Raw genomic sequence first — 20,257 nt, forward strand, 5'->3', positions numbered from 1 at the left:
CACGAGGTCAGGAGATCGAGACCATCCTGGCTAACACGGTGAAACCCTGTCTCTACTAAAAATACAAAAAATTAGCTGGGCGTGGTGGTGGGTGCCTGTAGTCCCAGGTACTCAGGAGGCTGAGGCAGGAGAATGGCGTGAACCCGGGAGGCGGAGCTTGCAGTGAGTGGAGATTGTGCCACCGCACTCCAGCCTGAGCGACAGAGCGACTGTCTCAAAAAAAAAAAAAAAAAAAAAAATATATATATATATATATATATATATATATATAGTCTGATAAATAGTGTCCAGTGGTGTTGGAGCTCCAACCATATGGAATTTAGTGTGATGGTACTCTCTGAAGTATGTAGTTACAGTTGATGATATAGCATCTGTGAAACCCTTGAGGATTATTTAATAGACACTTTTAAGCACTTGATAAGTGCTAGATGTCAAAGTTAGAAGATGGCATTGAAACTTTTGGGTTGGCTGGGCCCAGTGGCTCATGCCTGTAATCCCAGCACTTTGGGAGGCCAAGGCGGGTGGATCACCTGAGGTCGGGAGTTCGAGACCAGCCTGACCAACGTGGAGAAACCCCGTCTCTACTAAAAATACAAAATTAGCCAGGCGTGGTGGCACATGCCTGTAATCGCAGCTACTAGGAGGGCTGAGGCAGGAGAATTGCTTGAACCTGGGAGGTGGAGGTTGCAGTGAGCTGAGATCGCGCCATTGCCCTCCAGCCTGGGCAACAAGAGCAAAACTCCATCTCAAAAAAAAAAAAAAAAAAATTTTGGTTTCTCTTCTACTTCTACCATTCTTTCTCATTCTCCTTTTCTTATGTTCTTTACTCCTAGTGTTGCAAGGAGTTTTCTCACTGGACTTTTATTCACTGACCACACTGTCCCTCTTAAGACTTCAACTTCTCTTTGTTAGGTTGAACCATATGAAATTTTACCAGTGTTAAACCATTTTTCACCTGCCAGCTGATGTTTCCCAAAGCTGTTACCAACCCAGATCTCTCTCTTAAGTGACAGATCCATTTATCCAGTTCTCTGAATGTATCTGTACTTGGATGTCCCACAAGCACCTCAGTTTCACCTTATAAATTTTCCCCACCAGATCTGCCTCTTCACTATACCCTAGTTTAGTAAATGGCACCTACACACACCCAGTCACCCAAAGCACAGACCTAAACTTCATCATTCCTTACCTCCCTCCTTCTACTCCTCTACCCTATCAGTTATTTAGGGCTGTTGATTCTGTCTAAATATCTTCTCAACTGTATTCACTTCTTCCTGTTCACATTGTCCCGTAGCTATAAGTTATTGTCGCCTTTCTCTAGTATTTTTAAAATCTCTCCCTCTTAACTGCTCCTTGTCTCCTTGGCCCCATTCTGTTCTATTCTGAAGTCAGAGTAATCTTTCTTATATCCAAATCTGATCATGTTATTCTCTTCACTCCCCAGTTGGTTTTTTGATAAAATCCTCATTCTTTAACTACCAGAGATCTGAGTGATCCATGCCCCACCTACCTTGTTCATTTAGTCCAACAAATTTTGATTGAGTACCTTCTACATGCCATGCACTGATATATCACAGTGTATCAAAACCAAGTCTGTGCTCTCATAGAACATTCTTGTTAGATGACATAGACAGCAATCCTATATATATGTCAGATGGAGATGGGTGGAGAAAGATAAAGGAGGGGAGGTGAATGGTTTGTCAGCTTTATCTTTTACATTTATCCAGGAAAATTATATAAGATTGGAAACTACAGGACCTACCATACAGAGGTAGTATGAAAATACTGGAAGGACTGGATTTGGAGAATGGGAGAAACAACAGAATTGGGGCAGATTAAATGGGGGTTGTGAAGAAAATGGGCAGGCTTGGATTTCTGGCTTGGATAACTAGGGAGATGGTGGTGCCACTGAGTGAGATGGTGAACAATGGAAGAGTAGCATATTTGGGAGGACAGGTGATTTCAAGCTTTAAACATGCTAATATGTGGTGCCTGTGGAGATTCAGGTAGAGATCCGGAAGTAGCTACCAGAGTATGAGTGTTGCTGATTCTTCTTATTGAGGAATAAAAAGATTTCTACAGTGAACTTGAAATGACAGTGGTTCTATTTTCTGAACTCTTGGCAGACCTAGTTATTTGAGCAAAGGTTTCTTTGAGCTGATACAAGTCTCAGAATCCTTTAGCCTTCCTGGTAGCCTCTTCCAGATCATAGTTGACATTTAAGATTAAACCTATTTACCATCAACAGTTGAGAGAAATGATTGCTTTTAGAGAATAGTTCATTAGCCCCACAATTTATTATTACTACTGCCTAATTAAAGATTCAGATTTATAAGCCTGTTGAAAGGTTTTTGCAGTCTTAGAGATGGAAAATTCTTATCACTAGACAAGGTCTAGAAAAAGTCAATAACTAAGCAAAATATTAAATTTATATCATGGATTGAGCTCCCCAAAACTTACTCAGCCTTTTCAAATATGGGGTAAACAATGTAACTTTAAAGAGCTCTTATGAGCTTAATGAAAAGAGTGAGATAATTTACAAAGTTTGATCTCCCATGGACATTGAAAAGCCTCCAAATCAAATTAATTTTTTAAATTATATGAGTTCTTATTAAAACCACATTTTTCTTATCTATTCACTGTACTGTCCTTCTTTGAGTATTTTCTGTTTTGGTTCTCTCATCTAGTTTTTTTTTTTTTCCTTTCATTTTATAGGTGGTGCTATTGATGGTGGTTTTTATAATTTAGATACAGCTAAAAGATTTAATCACAAAGTTGAATTCCTGTATACACATGGGTACTGGTACTAATCAGCTGAAACTGCATTGTTGGTTCAAGTCACAGAGCATGTTGTGATTGCTGCTTTGGGGTATTGTTTTCCTCATGAGATTGTTTATTCTTGAGAACCAAAAGAAGTGAGCAGTCAGACTTGATGTTTCACAATTGAGTTGGGGTAGCTTAGCACTACCATGTATTTCACAGGCCAAAGAGGTAGAGCAGGCATTTCCATAATGTTAAATCTCTTTGTTAAGGGGAGAAGGGAACTAAGCAGATACTTAGTTCCCTTACTACCTACTGGCTTCTGTGCTGTGTAAGTTACATTCATTAACTAGTATGATTTTCACTTATATACTCATTTTCTTAATTATTACAGAAGTGGTGAAAATACAGCATCAGTTTTACAAAAAGATCACTATCTTGATTCATCTTGGAGAACAGAGAATGGCCTTATTGTAAGTATTTTATAAAAATATCAGGGGCATTAAGCTGTTATTTATTGCCTAGAGTGCTGCTGCTTCTTTTTTTTTTTTAAACTTAGTGCTAGTTCTCAACTATCACAGATGTAATATTTTTCTTTTTTAGAAATTTAGAATTCTTTTTACTTTAAAAATAGAAACTTCTTCCTTTTGACATTGAAAAATGGCCTGTTGAGAAACAGGTTTGGAGCCAGCTAGATTTAGGTACAGATCTTTGCTCTACCACTTCTCAAATTTGTGAACTTCAGTTTCTTTACACCTAAAAAAGTGGTAGGTGGGCAAGGTGGCTCCTGCGTATAACCCCAGTGCTTTGAGAAGCCAAGGCAGGAGAATTCCTTGAGCCCAGGAGTTTGAGATTGCAGTGAGCTCTGATAGTGCCACTGCTCTCCAACCTGGGCAACAGAATGAGACCCGGTCTCAAAGAGAAAAAAAAAAAGGGATTATCACAGGGCTTATTTCTTCATGTAGTAGTTACTTTTTTTTTTTTTTTTGAGATGGAGGCTCTTTGTCGCCAGGCTGGACTGCAGTGGCACGATCTCAGCTCACTGCAACCTCTGCCTCTCACATTCAAGTGAATCTCCTGCCTTAGCCTCCCTAGTAGCTGGGACTACAGGCGTGTGCCACCACGCCCAGCTAGTTTTTGGATTTTTCATAGAGACGGGGTTTCACCATGTTGGCCAAGCTGGCCTTGATCTCTTGACCTCATGATCCACCCGCCTCAGCCTCCCAAAGTGGTGGGATTACAGGCGTGAGCCACCGCGCCCGGCCATGTAGTAGTTACTTATTGAGTACTTACTCTGTGCCAGTCAGTAGGTCAGGCTTGGAGAATACGACTATAATGAAGACAGACATGTTCCTGCTCTCAAGAAGTTTATTTTCTAAGAGGGAGTTAGATAATAAACAGGTAGACAAACTAATAATAGATTTTGAAGGAAATAAGCAAGATGCTGAATGAGAGTACCAGAGTGGGAAACCTAGTTTAGATTAAATTGTCGGTGAGGGAATCTCAGAGGAGGTGAGATTTAAGTTGAAAATGATGGGAAAAAGGGTAGATATGTGAACAGTTAAAATAAAAAAATTATAGGCAGAAGGAACAGCAACTACAGAAGCTCTGGTTGAAGGCCAGTGTCTAGAATATGGTGGGAGAGGAGTGGCAGCATGTGGCAAGGTTGGAGAGGCAGGCTAGAGTTCTGTCATGCAGGACTTATGAGTCAGATTATGCTAAAGGGTTTACATTTTGTTTTAAAGGAACTGGGACATCATTGAAACATTTCATATAGATTTAATAGAGATTAGCAAATTTATTTTTATAAAATTAATTTTGGGTACTTGGTAAAGATTGGAGGGAAGTAAGAGTGGAGTTAAAGGGACCAGTTAGGAAACATTCACGGTAATTGAAGCAAGATTTGATAATTGGGACTTGGCCTGAGTTAGTAGCAGAAGAGATAGAATAGATAGATTTGAATTATATTTTGGAGGTAGAACTGGTTGATAGATTGGATGTGGGCATCAAAGGAAAAGGAAAGACTCCACAATGATTCCTGAATTTCTACGTGGAATAACTTAGTGAGTAATAGTGCCTTTTGTAGAGTTGGGAATGCAGAGGGAGAAGCAGGTGGAGATAAGTGATGGTGAGTTCTGTTTTAGATATGTTAAGTTCTAGAAGCCAATTAGATATCCAAGTAGAAATCTTGGATGGGCTGTTGGGTATTATGGACTAGAGCTTGAAGAAGAGATATGAGCTGAAAATACTTAACTTGGAGCATTGAAAATGAGTAGGATCATGGAGATTGTAACTGAGGAAAAAGGAGAGTTAGTGGTGAGTTTTGGAAAGAGGTTAAGTGTCTAACAGAGTGTCTGATGCCTAACAAATGATTCCTTTTTTGGATGGCGATTATTACCTCATCCTGGGCAGGAGCATGAGCCTAGGAATCCAACAGACTCAGGTGTGAAGTCTCTGCTCTTCCACTTAAAATGCTAGTAGTGCTATGGTTGCTTTAAAGTATTAATGCCTATCTCAGTGTTACTGTGGTAATCAAAAATATGTCTGTGTGCTCAGTAAATGGTGACTGTCATTTGTAATCATTATAACATGTATTTTTCTTTACTAAAACAGAAGATAATTTCAAAAAGCAATAAATAAAAAGGCAAATATATTCTTTTTTAATAGCCTTGGACCTTGGATAACACCATCAGTGAAGAGAACAGAGCTGTTATTGAGAAAATGTTGTTGGAAGAAGAGTATCCTTTAATGATTATGAGGAAAGTACAGGTTTCAGGGTGAAAAAATCTATAAATGCAAAATTTACAAGAGGCCACTGTTGACTAGATGGATTTTATACAGCCCCAGACTGCTGTTATATAATTTCATGTTACCTATGTATGCAAAAAGCAGCATTTTATTCCTCAGGTTCTGTTTTATTGTAACATCTGAGATCTGATTGCATATTTTGAGTTTCTGTCACTAGCCAACTGTTTATGATATCTGAATATTGAGTAGAAATGATAGAATATTTAAGTCATTTTGAACCTTAAGTCCAAGCTTGCATTTTTAAGTTATATAAGCTGAAACCCAGAGATGTTAATTTTCCAAGGACACAGAATTGGAACGTGTAAAAGTTCTTCTCACTTCATAATTTACAGGTGTTATGTGGGAGGAATCTAAATAAAAAGCACAAAACAAATACTATAGAATGAAGATGTTTTCCCTACATTTGTGAGTCCTTATTTATAGCTCAGTTTTCGTACATATAAAAGGAGAGGATTGAACAAAATGATTTCTGATTTTATGATTTATAAAGATAGCTAGTCATAGTCTAATAAGTAGTGGTTTATTAACCTCTTTCATCTTCATTTTATGGATTTCTCCTCACTAAGCCAGAAATTCTCTGTTCCCACTATTTCCACTTATTGCCATGTTGATTTTAGAGTGTCTCTGTACCTTTAATTATCATAGGTTAACCCCATTTAGGCTTTCTTATTCTCTAATTCTCCCCAGACATTGCAGTTGTAGCCTAGATTATTGCTATTCAGAGAAAGTCACATATAATTTAAAATTTTCCGATATCCTCATTTAACACAAAGGAAATTAATTTTAGCAATGTATATTATATAACCTAAAATATTTAAAATATTCTCATTTTAACATTTAATCAAGATAAAAACATTAATGAGATAGTTTTACATTTTTGTACTGTCTTTGAAATCCACTGTGTTTTGTTTTGTTTGTTTTTTGAGATGTAATCTCGCCGTGTCACCCAGGCTGGAGTGCAATGGCGCGATCTTGGCTCACTGCAACCTCTGCCTCCCTGGTTCAAGCGATTCTCCTGCCTCACTCAACCTCCTGAGTAGCTGGGACTACGGGCGCACACCACCACGCCCGGCTAATTTTTTTGTATCTTTAGTAGAGATGGGGTTTCACCATGTTGGCCAGGCTGGTCTTGATCTCCTGACCTCGGGATCCACCTGCCTCAGCCTCCCAAAGTGCTGGGATTACAGGCGTGAGCCATCGCGCCTGGCCTCATCAGGCTAGTTCTGATAACTTTAAGAGGGAAGTTCTCTGGTAGATTTGATCTAAATGTTCGCAATTTTTATCAAGATAGAGAAGATCCTTGGATTCTTCTCTGTTGGCTTTAGAAATGTGGAAAATTATTCCCAAATTGCCTTGGACAACCAACCAAGTTTACCTATTACATTCTCCATATGTTTTGGAAGAAAGTATTTAAACCAGGGTGTCCAATCTTTTGGGTTCCCTGGGCCACACTGGAAGAAGAATTTTCTTGGGCCCCACATAAAATACACTAACGATAGCTGATGAGCTAAAAAAAAAAAAAAAAAAATCACAAAATAATCTCATAATGTTTTAAGAAAGTTTACGAATTTGTGTTGGGCCACATTTGAAGCCATCCTGGGCCACATGTAGCCTGCAGGCAGAGGATTGGACAAGCTTGATTTAAACATGGAGGCTGTTTCTTGTAGTCACTTCTAATTGGGAAGACAAGGGAACTATTAATAACATTTATATAGCACACCTTTTGTATAAGTAATGTAAAAATTACATGACTAATATTGTTTAAAAAGTTTCCTTAATAATTACACAGATATTATTTATCTAAAAAATCACTACCGGAAAAAGTCTGGCTTGATCAAACGGAAGATGATAAAAAATACATGAAGAGGTAAAATCAATTTATAGTATTTCTAAAAGTCTGGATTGTATTTTTAGAAACCTCACACGCTTCCTTATTTTCTTTTTTCATGTGATGCAGTCTGCAGAAAACAGCAAAACTCATGTATGTACTTACATTTTATATTTCTAAATCTGTTTTCATTAGTTAAAAATTATGGAAGAATTTTTTTTTTAATTATAGTTGGCCTGTGGAAAAGCCCTCTTGACCTTAAAGTAGATATAAAAACAGTTTTTTTAATAAAGATGTTGGAATGGTACAAGTACAATTTTATGATGTTATTTACTTGCCAGAATTTCTTTCATGGCCCTATGTAGGCAATTCTATCAGATTGTGAAAAATATGGTTGTCCAGGGGTTTATGGGGAAATTTTGAGAAGCTGTTATGTAATATATTGGAATTGACTTGATTTCTTTTACTCTGTCAGTTAATTTTCACTTATTTTCAACAAAATTTTCATTTGGATTTGTGGCTTTCAAAAATTATCTGGAGAAATTAACTATTTTAAAAATATCCTTTCCCCATAATTGAAAAAACGTTATTTAGCATTTATGAATTTGGAAGTTTATGGTCCTTTAAAGGGTGGTTTGCATATTTGCAGTTGCCCAAGAGGTTGAGTACTGAGCAGCCTTCTGCTTTAGTATTTTGCTGAATAAACAATGAAATGAAGTTAACAAAAGGATTAATGGGTTGCTTAAATTAGTGAGCTTCATCAGTTTTATTTTTAATTCCTTGAGATAATGAATTTTAAAAGCAATAAATACAATGCTGTAGTTTTTGACTTCTTTTCTAAATATTTACATGGATTTACATGAAAGAACTAAAGAGATAGTATTTGCGGAACCAATTTAAACTCTTACATGCCTTTCAGGATTTGGGAATGTATTAACACCTGCTGCTTTGTATCCAGTCTAAGGGAGCCTATTTGTTTGTTATCACATTGACTTCCTTTGATGTCTTTTAGTGTTACCCTCACTCAGACCCAAGGATTATGTCTTTTGGGGCTCCCATCATCCTGAGCTAGAGACACGTGACAGGGTAAATCTCTGCCCCCAGGTAGAGGCTGTAGCCTTCTTGTTTTGTTTGTTTGTTTATTTTTAATTCCTAGACTCAAGTATTGAATTTAGCCCATGGCTATCTATAACCTTTAGTTACATAAATATGGAATGTTCCATTTCAGAAATTTTTTTTGCAATTCCTTTTTTTCCCCTCAGGGTACACTCTCCTACAAAACCAGCCAGTTACTCAGTAAAGTGGACGATAGAAGAAAAAGAGCTGTTTGAACAAGGGCTGGTAAATAGAGCAATTTTAAATTTTTAGTAAAATAATTCTAGAAGCAAATATTGGTAAAGTTATAAGGTTAAATTAATTTATAGAGACCTGAATTTTCTTTTTAATTACAGTTTTAACACCTTTAGTTCTTCTGTAGTTAATGATGTTTATAGTGTAGTGCAAGAGAATTCCTTTTAACTTAGATCTAAGGTACTAAAATACTAAAATAGATTTAGATCTGTAGTTTTCACATTCTTGTGGTATTATCAAAATCCAAGAAATTGAGGTATATCTGTATACATGACACCAACTACCTGGATTAAAAGGCAAAATTATTTAGTAGTCTCTTTTTTTTTTTTTTGAAACAAAACAAAAACTTGTATATTTGAAACTGTTGGGGTGATCAGCTGAGTTTTTATTCAGATAATTTGGCGTTGTATACACTGTCTAAATATTTCAGCGACTGTAAATGAAGACCAGAAACTTTTTTTTTGCGTGAATGTCTATTACACTGAAATCTATTTAAATGTTCACAAGTTGCATAATGGAAAAGATACGTATTCTGATTTCTAATTCTGAAAATACCCCTTAATATGAAGAAACTTTAAAAAAAAATACTTAGGATTTTTTTTTTTAATTTTTTTACTATCAAGATTAGTTCATATCTTTTCCTTTAAGGTGCATGATACCTAGTAATGTTCTAAGTAATTTTGAAATTATGTATATGTATACATTACATATATAGAATATTTGTATATATAAAATTTATGTATGCTAATTGAAGTATCATTAACATTTCTACAGATGATGAGAATAAAATGTTTGTGTTTGTATTTTAGTCAACACCATGACATCTATATACTGTATGATATTCTTATATAAATATATAAATGATCTTGAGGTTTTTATCTCTTCAAGACTTTTTCCTATACTGGTGATTTTTTTTTATATTGATATTTCAGTGTGTTGTATGATTATCATTTATATGATCTAACTTTGATTAATCATTTATTTAAGATTCCTAACAACTTTGGTGTTTTGCCCCTTATCAAAGACCAGATACATAATGTTAGGTCTTAAAAAGAAGGGGAGGGTTAAAGAAAGACACACACACAGAAGGAGGGCAGCTCAGCAGCAAATGCAGGCTTTATGTCCAGCATAAAACCTACAGAAGTGGGGGACCAACCTAATGCCAGAGCCCGCTGCTGCTTATAGCCTGGGGCAATTTATAGGTATGGGGAGAAGAGGTCTGGGCAGTATGGCTTGCTGCCCAGCAGGATATTGTTAAGATGTTCCCATGATGAGGCAGTTCTGGCCGTTGTTTCGGCGGGATGTCGTCGTGGTGTTCGGGTGTTTTTTGGACCTTTGTCAAGCAAGATAGGATAGGGACATTTCTTTAGTTGGGCCTTTGTTTGTCTTGTAGTCAGGTGGTTAGGCAGGATACTTCTCATGGTCTGAACCCCTGTGAAATGTTTCACTTTGACAAAGGTCTGCAAAATAGCAGGGAGCTTATAACATGGTGCAGTTTGTACTAACACATATATACATATATATGCAAATAGATTGAATTTAAGGTTCATTTTTGGGTTGTTATTTTTTATGTTGGTGGGGACTACATTTGCATGGTTTAAAATTCAAAAGGTTCCTAAAGTTATAGGGTATTAAGTCTTCTCACTCTCATCTTAGCCTTCAGTTTGCTTTGCCTGGGGTAACCAGTGTCATCTTTGTGTTTTCTTCCAGAGATATTTGTCCATATATAAGTAAATATGTATTTATTTATATAGAGATATGTAGACCTCTGTCTATTTACATTAAGGGAGATTTTAAACTTGGAATGTTTTCCTGCACAACAAGCATGGAATTATTAGTTGTATTTTCAGCTTTTTTTACCCATTGATAAAGTTTGCTTATGGACTGAATTCTCTCAGGCTTGGGAGTAGGGAATTGGGTGGTAGTGAATGATGAAGAAAGGCTTTTTTCCTTCCCTTTTTTGGGCATGGGACTCTCCCTTTGCTCTATTTTGAAACTGGTGAATATTTTCTTTGCTCTTTTTTTTATCTTCTTTTTTTTTTTTAAGAAACAAGGTCTCGTTATGCTGTCCAGGCTTTGAACTCCTGAGTTCAGGTGATCCCCTTGCCTCAGTCTCCTGAGTAGCTAGGACCACAGACATGTGCCACTGTGCCTGGCTTCTTTGCTCCTCTTGTTCGTGTTCTTTCCCCAATTTTTCTAGCGCCCAAGTCCCTACTCTTCTACTAATCATACCTTAATCCAGATCTGTCCTATCTCCACAAATGCTCCATGCTACCTACCAATGTTATCTATTTGTCTTCATCCCACAGTAAAGATAAGTAGTTTTTCAGTAAGTTGATCTCAGCTAGGTGTTAAGAGCAGTCTTAAATAATTAATTTATATTTACTAATAGTTTTCAGAAGCACTTTGAGTTTAAGAAATTGTCCATATGTCATATTTTCTAATGAATATCAGAAATTTACTTAAATTAAGGTTTATCACTTGGGCGAGATCTTTGAAAATGATTTGCTACCGTAAGGCATGACTGCCTGGCCTATAAATCTGACCACAACTTTTCCTAAGTTGTGGCTAGTTTTTTGTTTTTCATAGTTTTAAGAATTCTAAAAATTTAGAATTATTGAGCTACCTTAGGAAGTAGAGAATATCTTATGTTGGGGATGTTGCAAAGAGGATTTACGTATTAAATTATAGTTAGACTTGATACCTAACAATCCCTTTTAGCTGTCAAATTATGTGTTCCTTTCTGTACTTGAGAACACACAGGAGTTCCCTCAAGTTCTCATTTTTTTTTTCCCTCCACAGCTTCAGTGTTATGAGGTGCACAGCCTTTGACACTGTGATGTGGGAGGTGTCAGAAGGCATTAGTTGGAGGGTAGGCAACATAGTGAGACCCCGTCTCTACAAAAAATAAAAAATTAGCCGGGCAAAGTGGTGCGTACCTGTAGTCCCAGCTACTGGGAAGGCTGAGGTGGGAGGATTGCTTAAGCCCAGGAGGTTGAGGCTGCATGAGCCGTGATCACACCACTATACTCAGCCTGGGCAACAGAGTGAGACCCTGTCTCAAAAATGAAATAAAAACTGACAACGACATTAACAGGAGAAAACCAGAGTTTATTGATGTGTGCAGCGTATACATATGCAAGAGAAACTCTGATGAGTAATGAAACGGGTAGTTAGAACTTGGGGTTTATAGCATCTTAACAAAGAAGACATTTGTTGCAGGACTTCCTCATTTGTGATTTAATCGATTTAATCTTTTAGGTCAGTTCACTGTGATATCTGATAGAGTAAAAGTCTCTGCTGCGAGACACCTAATGGATATTGCAAAATAGGGAATCTGAGTTAAAAAAAAGTGTTGAAATTAGCACAGAACATGTTCAGTTGATCGTATAAATGGAAAATGTAACCTGTACCCCTTTCAGGCACTTATTTATTTTAAAAAGTTATTTTAGATTTGGAACATTATAACTTACAATATGAATTCATACAGTTAGGCAATATCTTCATTTAGATAGCTATTCTTTTTAAAAAAGAGTTTCTAAATCATTTCCATCAGTTTTCAGTAGTTCAGATTCCAAAAGAAGAATGTAGGCTTTGATTTTAAGAGCATAGTCTATATAGAAGACTTTATTGTGTGCTGCAGAAAATAAAGATGTATTTTTTTTTTTAGATGTGGTAGTTGCTTGGACTATTCATTCATAAAAAGCAATTTTTTTCCCATTTTAATAATGCAGGCTAAATTTGGCCGAAGATGGACCAAAATTTCAAAGCTAATTGGAAGCCGCACTGTTTTACAAGTGAAGAGTTATGCAAGACAGTATTGTAAAAATAAGGTAAGCAGAATATCAGTATCCTAGTTAATAATGATAATATTTAGAAAAAACTAAGCAGAAGTATTTCTTTAATTCAGGCATTAAAGTCTTACTGTTACAAGTTTTTGAAGTATTTTATACCCACATAGTACTATACAAAACCTCAGAGCATATCTTCAGTGTTTTGAGTATTGCCATTAAATAGGTATCATGTTACTCTATTTAATTTTATAAAGTTAAATGGACAAAATAGTAATTGCTTAAAAATATACTATAAAGCAAATTGTATTTCAAAGAGAAAACCTTAGAGATCTTATCTTATTGTTTCCTCTAGAAAATAACTTTTCCTTTTAAAATATTTGTGTTGTAGAAACTTTTAAGAATTATTAGCGCTTACAGGAGGTAAATGCTATCCTGACTCTAAAATCTGTAAAATAGCTATGAAATTTTTACAATTGTTATGAAAAATTGTCTGAAACTTTAATAAACTGCAGTGTTAAGAAAGGGTTAATTGTGATCTGGTTCCTTAATCTTTCAAGTAATTTGTGCTATATGCAACCATGTCGTTTTGATATTTAGAATTTTTTTTTTCTTTTTTTTTTTTTCTTTTTTTGCTCTGTCGCCCAGGCTAGAGTGCAGTGGTGCGATCTCGGCTCACTGCAAGCTCCGCCTCCCAGGTTCACGCCATTCTCCTGCCTCAGCCTCCTGAGTAGCTGGGACTACAGGCGCCCGCCAACACACCTGGCCAATTTTTTGTATTTTTAGTAGAGACGGGGTTTCACTGTGTTAGCCAGGATAGTCTGGATCTCCTGATCTCGTGATCCACCCGCCTCGGCCTCCCAAAGTGCTGGGATTACAGGCGTGAGCCACCTTGCCCAGCCTAGAACTTTTTAATATATCCTCTTTGAAGCCTAGGAACATAATTATATAAAATTGGTAAGTGTCTTGAGTGAAATTTGTTATTATCTCTTCATGTAGATAATGAGTTCTACCCTGTATGTAATCTAGACATAGGTGTTATCTAGACATAGGTGGTAACTAATGGAATGGATTCATCATACATCGATTGTATGCTCCATCTTTCAACCAAACAGAAGCATTTTCAAGGCAGCTCACCAGGGTTTAGTTAATACCTCAGAACAGAATAAAGCTTAACTTGGTTATTCTTACTCTTAGGCTTCCAAGATACATGCTATGTATCTTGGAGTGCCAGTTTTACTCAAAGACCTGGGGTAGAAGGATACATTTTTCATACTGTAACAGAGACTAGTATATTATGAAATCAATGCAAAATTTCCTCTGAATTTTTAAAATTATAGAAAGGATACTTAAAATAAATAGCAGGGATGTTAAAAGCTGTTTCAGGCAATATGTCCAAATCTCTTTCCCTCCTGCTACCCTTTTATTCTCTACATAATAAGCCAGTTAACCTCAAATATTTAATCCTGGAATTCTGTGCGATACAGGATCTATAAATAACCTGTTTCTGAGAGCTGTCATATCCCTTATGTATGTTAGTCATTTATAAGACTTTTCAAAAACCTTGTAGGTAAGGATTTTATTTCATGTTATATTTGCTCATTCACTTTCATTATCTTTTTTTTTTGTTGTTACATTACCAGATATTTATGTCTGTAATAGCAGGTATGGGAGATACTTTTATGGCTTAAAATATAATGTCTCTTTTTTTTCAAGTATCACATTAAAATATAATCTCTATAATATAAGCTCATTAAATAAGCCTGCAAAAGACAGTTTGTTTCTGTTATCCCTTATTTAAATGAAAGGTAGTTTTAATGTACTCAGTGAAGATGTCAGATAGATTAAGGATTATTTTAGCATTATAAGAAACAATCAGCTACGGTATCAGATATTCTGAGAAGCCTTTAAAAATATTTCAATATATTGTACAATACATTAGTATGATAGTTATTGGTTTATTCCATACAGTTGATCTGAGCCAGGCTGCTGTTTTCAACTTAATATTGAAAAATAAGTAGTAAATATAGGTCATGATTATTTGATTAATAAAAATCACCAGACCCATGAATTAGTTATATATTTATAGAAATCTTAAATGGTGATCCTTTACATTTGAAATGCAGTTGTAGTCTGTGGTCCTACCACCATGAACGTGCCCGATCTTGTCTAAAATGCAGTTATAAACCCTTTAAAGAAAAACGCATTGCCTGTAATCCCAGCACTTTGGGAGGCCGAGGCGGGTGGATCACGAGGTCAGGAGATCAAGACCATCCTGGCTAACACGGTGAAACCCCGTCTCTACTAAAAATACAAAAAATTAGCCGGGCGTGGTGGCAGGCGCCTGTAGTCCCACCTACTCGGGAGGCTGAGGCAGGAGAATGGCGTGAACCCAGGAGGCGGAGCTTGCAGTGAGCTGCGATTGCGCCACTGCACTCCAGCCTGGGTGACAGAGCGAGACTCTGTCTCAAAAAAAAAAAGAAAAAAAAGAAAAGCGCATTAGAGGTATAATGTACCATTTACATGTACTCAGTTTAATAACACTGTATTTATCCTTTTTTGTGTGTACCAGTGATTAAATTTTTAAGTCTTAATATTTTGGGGATTTTATTTTGATTTTTAATAAGGTCAAATGCGGTCTAGATAAAGAAACACCAAATCAGAAGACTGGCCATAATCTTCAAGTTAAAAATGAAGATAAAGGGACAAAGGCATGGACACCATCATGTTTAAGGGGACGTGCTGATCCCAACTTGAATGCTGTAAAAATTGAAAAGTTATCTGATGATGAAGAAGTGGACATCACAGATGAGGTAGACGAGTTGTCTTCTCAAACACCCCTAAAGAATTCTAGCAGTGATCTCTTGTTAGACTTTCCTAATAGTAAAATACATGAAACCAATCAAGGAGAATTCATTGCTTCTGACAGCCAGGAAGCTGTCTTTTCTAAGTCTTCCAGGGACTGTCTTCAGAATGAAAAGCAAGATGAAACACTTTCAAGCTCAGAAATTACACTGTGGACTGAGAAACACAGCAACGGTGACAAAAAATCAATTGAATTAAATGACCAGAAATTTAATGAATTGATTAAAAACTGCAACAAGCATGATGGAAGGGGAATAATAGTTGATGCCAGGCAGTTGCCTTCTCCAGAGCCTTGTGAAATTCAGAAAAATTTGAATGATAACGAAATGCTTTTTCATTCTTCTTGCCAAATGGTAGAGGAAAGCCATGAGGAAGAAGAGCTTAAGCCACCAGAACAGGAAATAGAAATAGATAGAAATATCATTCAAGAAGAAGAAAAACAAGCAATTCCTGAGTTTTTTGAGGGGCGCCAAGCTAAAACACCAGAACGCTATTTGAAAATTAGAAATTATATTTTGGATCAATGGTAAGAAAGAATTACATTATAGATGTTGTTTTAAAACCTGATATTCTGAAGTATTTTAATTAGGCCTATACAGAATTTGGAATTTTGCTAGTGAATCTGGAGATCACTACAGGGAATATTTAAGATTTAAGATTTCTTGTAATGATAAAAAAGCTTTGGTAAACATTATCACCTGTAACTCTCATAACCCATCTTTTTGCCTATTCATTAGATTGTGGGCCTGGAATAAAAGGGATAGACATTGCTTTATGAAGCAGTCTCCTAGGACAGCATTAGGAAGATATAGAGAGAACACCACTGCACGGGAAAAGGGAAATAATTCTTTCTGGTTTATCCTATACTTTGAGTACAAAGAGAAAAATGTGATGACAGCAATAGTATTAAATGTGGCCAGATTGCAGAAACACTTCTCCTAAATAGTGATCTTAAATGCTTTTAACTTTGAACTTGTGGCAATAATGTGCTATTAATTTCTTCATCCAGCTTTATCAGGATATAGTTTTCTGATAGATGAAGCTTATTCTCTAGATTGTCAGTACAATTTGAATTATTTAATGAAGGTTAGGGAACAAACCCCAAAATTTCCCACCTTACTAGCCTAATTTGAATTCTTTAAAACAGCTTAATTAAACCATCATTAAACATTTATAATTGCTGGCTGGGCACGGTGGCTCATGCCTGTAATCCCAGCACTTTGGGAGGCCGAGGCAGGCAGATCATTTGAGGTCAGGAGTTTGAGACCAGCCTGGCCCACATGGTGAAACCCTGTCCCTTCTAAAAATAACTATATATATATATTAGCCTGGCATTGTGGCAGGTGCCTGTAATCCCAGCTACTTGGGATGCTGAGGCAGGAGAATCTCTTGAACCTGGGAGGCAGAGGTTGCAGTGAGCCGAGATCGTGCCACTGCACTCCAGCCTGGGCGACAGAGCGAGACTTCATCTCAAAAAAAAAAAATAATAAAATAAAAAATTAAAAAAAAATCATAATTGCTAATACTGTTTCAGAAGCTATCAAATTGTATAGGGCCATCTTTACAGAGAGCTTCCTAGTTCCTTGAGCAGGGGTTTGCTTTGTCCTTTGTTCTCTTGTATCAAAAGCCTTCCTGTCCTATTGCAGTAACTTTCTGCTATAACCTAGAAGGGTTACCAAAGGAAAACAACTTGCTATGATAAATCGGTAACCTTCATTTTACCCACACAATGTAAGTCTTTGGTTTTTAAAGATGGCTGTATTCTAAAAGGAGGAGGTTTGTTCTTTTTCTTGACTCTTAGTTATCTTAACAGATGGTGGAGGTGCTGAAAGTATAACGTGGGTCAGGGTGGCATCATAGTAAAGAATACTCGTAAGGAACAACTCCTGACTTTACATAGTGCTTTATAGTTTTTAAAGAGCTTTCCTATATCATCTTACTTGATTTTTTAAAACAATCCTGTAAAATAATGCAGATGGTATTATGTTTATTTGATAGAGAATGATTCTGAGATCAGGAGAGGTTTAGGGACCTGCCTTTGATTATACAACCAGTCTCTGACACATGAAGGACTTCAGTCTTCATGTGTCTGTGAATCACTCTTTTATTCTACATGGCCTAATTCACACTAATGACAAAGACTAGTTAAATTAGATTTCTATTGGTATCTACTTTTGTTTTTGGAAATAGGAGGGTGAATGCCCAAAATTTAAGGACCTTGAAATCATAACTAACTCAAAAATGTCCATATTGGTCAGGAGTAGTGGCTCACAACCTTTTTTTTTTTTTTTTTAGACAGAGTCTCACTCTTTCTCCCAGGCTGGAGTGCCTTGGCATGATCTCAGCTCACTGCAACCTCTGTCTCCCAGGTTCAAGTGATTCTTCTGCCTTAGCCTCCCATGCAGCTGGGACTACAGGTGCGTGCCACCACGCCCAGCTAATTTTTGTATTTTTAGTAGAGACTGGGTTTCACCACATTGGCCAGGCTGGTCTAGAACTCCTGACCTCAGGTAATCCACTCACCTTGGCCACCCAAAGTGCTGGGATTACAGGTGTGAGCCACCACGCCCGGCTGGCTCCCAACTTTCATCCCCGTGCTTTCGGAGGCTGAGACAAGAGGATTACTTGAGGCCAGGAGTTTGAGACAGTTTGGGCAACACAGCAAGACCCCATCTCTACAAAAAAATTTTTTAAAACTTAGGTGCGGTGTTGTGTGCCTGTAGTCGTAGCTACTCAGGAGACTGAAGCAGGAGAATCACTTGAGTCCAGGAGTTCGAGGCTGCAGTGAGCTGGGATCATGCCACTGTACGCTAGCCTGGGCAACAGAGCAAGATCCTGTCTCTTAAAAATGTCCATATGAATGATCACTATATTTTTGTTACTTTAATCAAGTTCTATATTTGTTACTTTGAATTTTGAATTCCAAATGAGGCAGATTAATTTATATAGGTACTATAAATTACATGGCAATAGTTTCCTAAGTCATTTGCCTTGGTTCATGAAACTGGTTAGGTATTGCTGTTTCTTTATGGTGATTTAGCAGAACATTGTGAAAGCAAAAAAATGTTTTGAACAGGAACTCACATTTGTTCAGAAATAGAAGAGAGTGAGTGGTTAGGCACTGGAGGTGGTGTTAAAAAAAAATAGAAGAGTTAAAGTTTTGAAATAAAAAGAAGCCTGCCAGATTTGTTTATAGATAAAGATCCTTTTCATAAAAGCAGATGCAGTTGATTCCCTGGTTAGGGGAATATTTTTATTAAAATAGTAACCAGTGCCATTACTGAATGCCTCCCGAATACCATGTACTGTATTTAAATCATCTCCAATCCTTTTGACAACCTCGTTCTCACTTTATAGATAAGAAAAATGAGGTTCACAGAGGATAAAAAACTTTTCCAGGTCACACTAGGTAAAGGGTAGATATTGGAGTCTGCAGTCTTGACTCATTATTTTCACACTTTGAACTCATGGCCTTGACCCTGACCTCACTCTGCTTTGGATGTTCTTCCCCCGTATTTTGGCAAGTGTTGCTTTCTTGTCTCATTGAAATCTGGTCAAGGGAAATTAGAGGCTTATCTAAAATATCTCACATATCTCCTCCCTTTCATTCTCTTGCCCTGTGTTTTATTTTCTTTACAGAACTTATTACTACCACAAATAATTACATTTTTATTTGTGTACTGTCTCTTCTCCCCTCAACCCCCATGATAATGCAGGCAACATGAGGGCAGATTTTTATGTTTTGTTTGTTGTTGAATCTAGTTCTTAAACAATGCTCAGAATATAGAAGGTACTCTTATTTGTTAGGGGGAAAAGATTGAACATGAATCATTATTCCATGAACAGATATTTTTAGAGTCCTTACCATTTGTTCAGCACTGTGCTAGATTACTGAGTTCTGTTTAAAGCCTTGTACTTTGAGTAGTCTTCAGTTAGCTCAGTCTAGTTTTTTCAGACTCCTTTGGTTTCTTGGTAGCCATACTCTTGCCTGCTTTATTGCCTTCATTTGTACAATTTTGTTTCATTTTCTTGCAAGACACACTGAAATCTCAACGTTTCTATCGAAGTCGTGGTACCCTCCCACATCACAAATTATTTTTACCCTCTATTCTGCTTAGTGAGGCCTACCCTAAGCACCCTATCTATCTAAAGTAGTCTATGCCTGTTTGTCCCACTCTATCCCCTTGACCTTCTTTCTTAGCACTATTGCTACCTGAAAGTGTAATATATATTGTTCATTGATTATTGACAGTCCCTCCCATTAGAATGTAAGATCTGTAAGGTTAGAAATTTTACATTATCTGTGTATCTCTAGTGCTTAGAACAATATATTCATGGAATAAAATAATGATCAAATGAGAAATACCCATGTTTTATGAGATCTGAATACCTAAATTTATAATATCTATACTTGAATCCTGATTATGTCACTTCCTTAGGTAAGTGCTTTACTCTGACCCCCTTGCTCATTTCCAAAATGAGAATAATATTAATAAAATCTACCTTGTATAGTTGTAAAGATTAAGGATGTGTAACTCAGCACAATAATCTGGCTTAAGCACTCAGTAATTAGTTTCTACTAAGTTCTTTATTACTCGAATTTTATGTTGTACCATCTAGCAAGGTACATTAAGTATATTCAATAAATACATGTTTTATTATATAAACCTCTTATTTCTTTCATAATCTTGGGAGTGTCTTGATTCCCCTTTGGAATCCCTTACAATGTCTGTTTCTGTTTTCCATTGAGAGTAAGCACTTAATATTTGTTGTCATCATAATTAAAAACAAATATAAAATGTTTAAGCATTTATAAGATAGCTGATAATTGAAAGACACTGTTAAGCAAAATAAG

General features: G+C 36.5%; 1 protein-coding gene and 1 long non-coding RNA gene across 6 annotated transcripts in view; one reads left to right on the top strand and one right to left on the bottom strand.

Moving 5' to 3' along the window:
- Positions 1-20,257, bottom strand: part of LOC134759507 (uncharacterized) — a 134,275-nt gene that overhangs the window by 17,214 nt on the left and 96,804 nt on the right. The window lies entirely within an intron of this gene.
- The window catches only part of MYSM1 (Myb like, SWIRM and MPN domains 1), a 44,737-nt gene that overhangs the window by 1,813 nt on the left and 22,667 nt on the right, over positions 1-20,257 (top strand). For 3 of the 5 annotated variants that reach the window (XR_008514631.1, XM_009249710.3, XM_024256018.2), the window contains exons 2-8: positions 3,155-3,233; positions 5,428-5,498; positions 7,358-7,435; positions 7,526-7,549; positions 8,659-8,737; positions 12,481-12,579; positions 15,165-15,928. Coding sequence is in view for 4 of the 5 variants with exons in the window: in XM_009249710.3 (XP_009247985.2) it covers positions 3,155-3,233; positions 5,428-5,498; positions 7,358-7,435; positions 7,526-7,549; positions 8,659-8,737; positions 12,481-12,579; positions 15,165-15,928 (1,194 nt within the window). In the remaining variant the exon portion in view is untranslated. The other 2 variants (XM_054533977.1, XM_063712172.1) reach the window with 2 other exon arrangements.

The sequence above is a fragment of the Pongo abelii genome, chromosome 1, assembly GCF_028885655.2.
Source record: "Pongo abelii isolate AG06213 chromosome 1, NHGRI_mPonAbe1-v2.0_pri, whole genome shotgun sequence".
Taxonomy (NCBI): Eukaryota; Metazoa; Chordata; class Mammalia; order Primates; family Hominidae; genus Pongo; species Pongo abelii.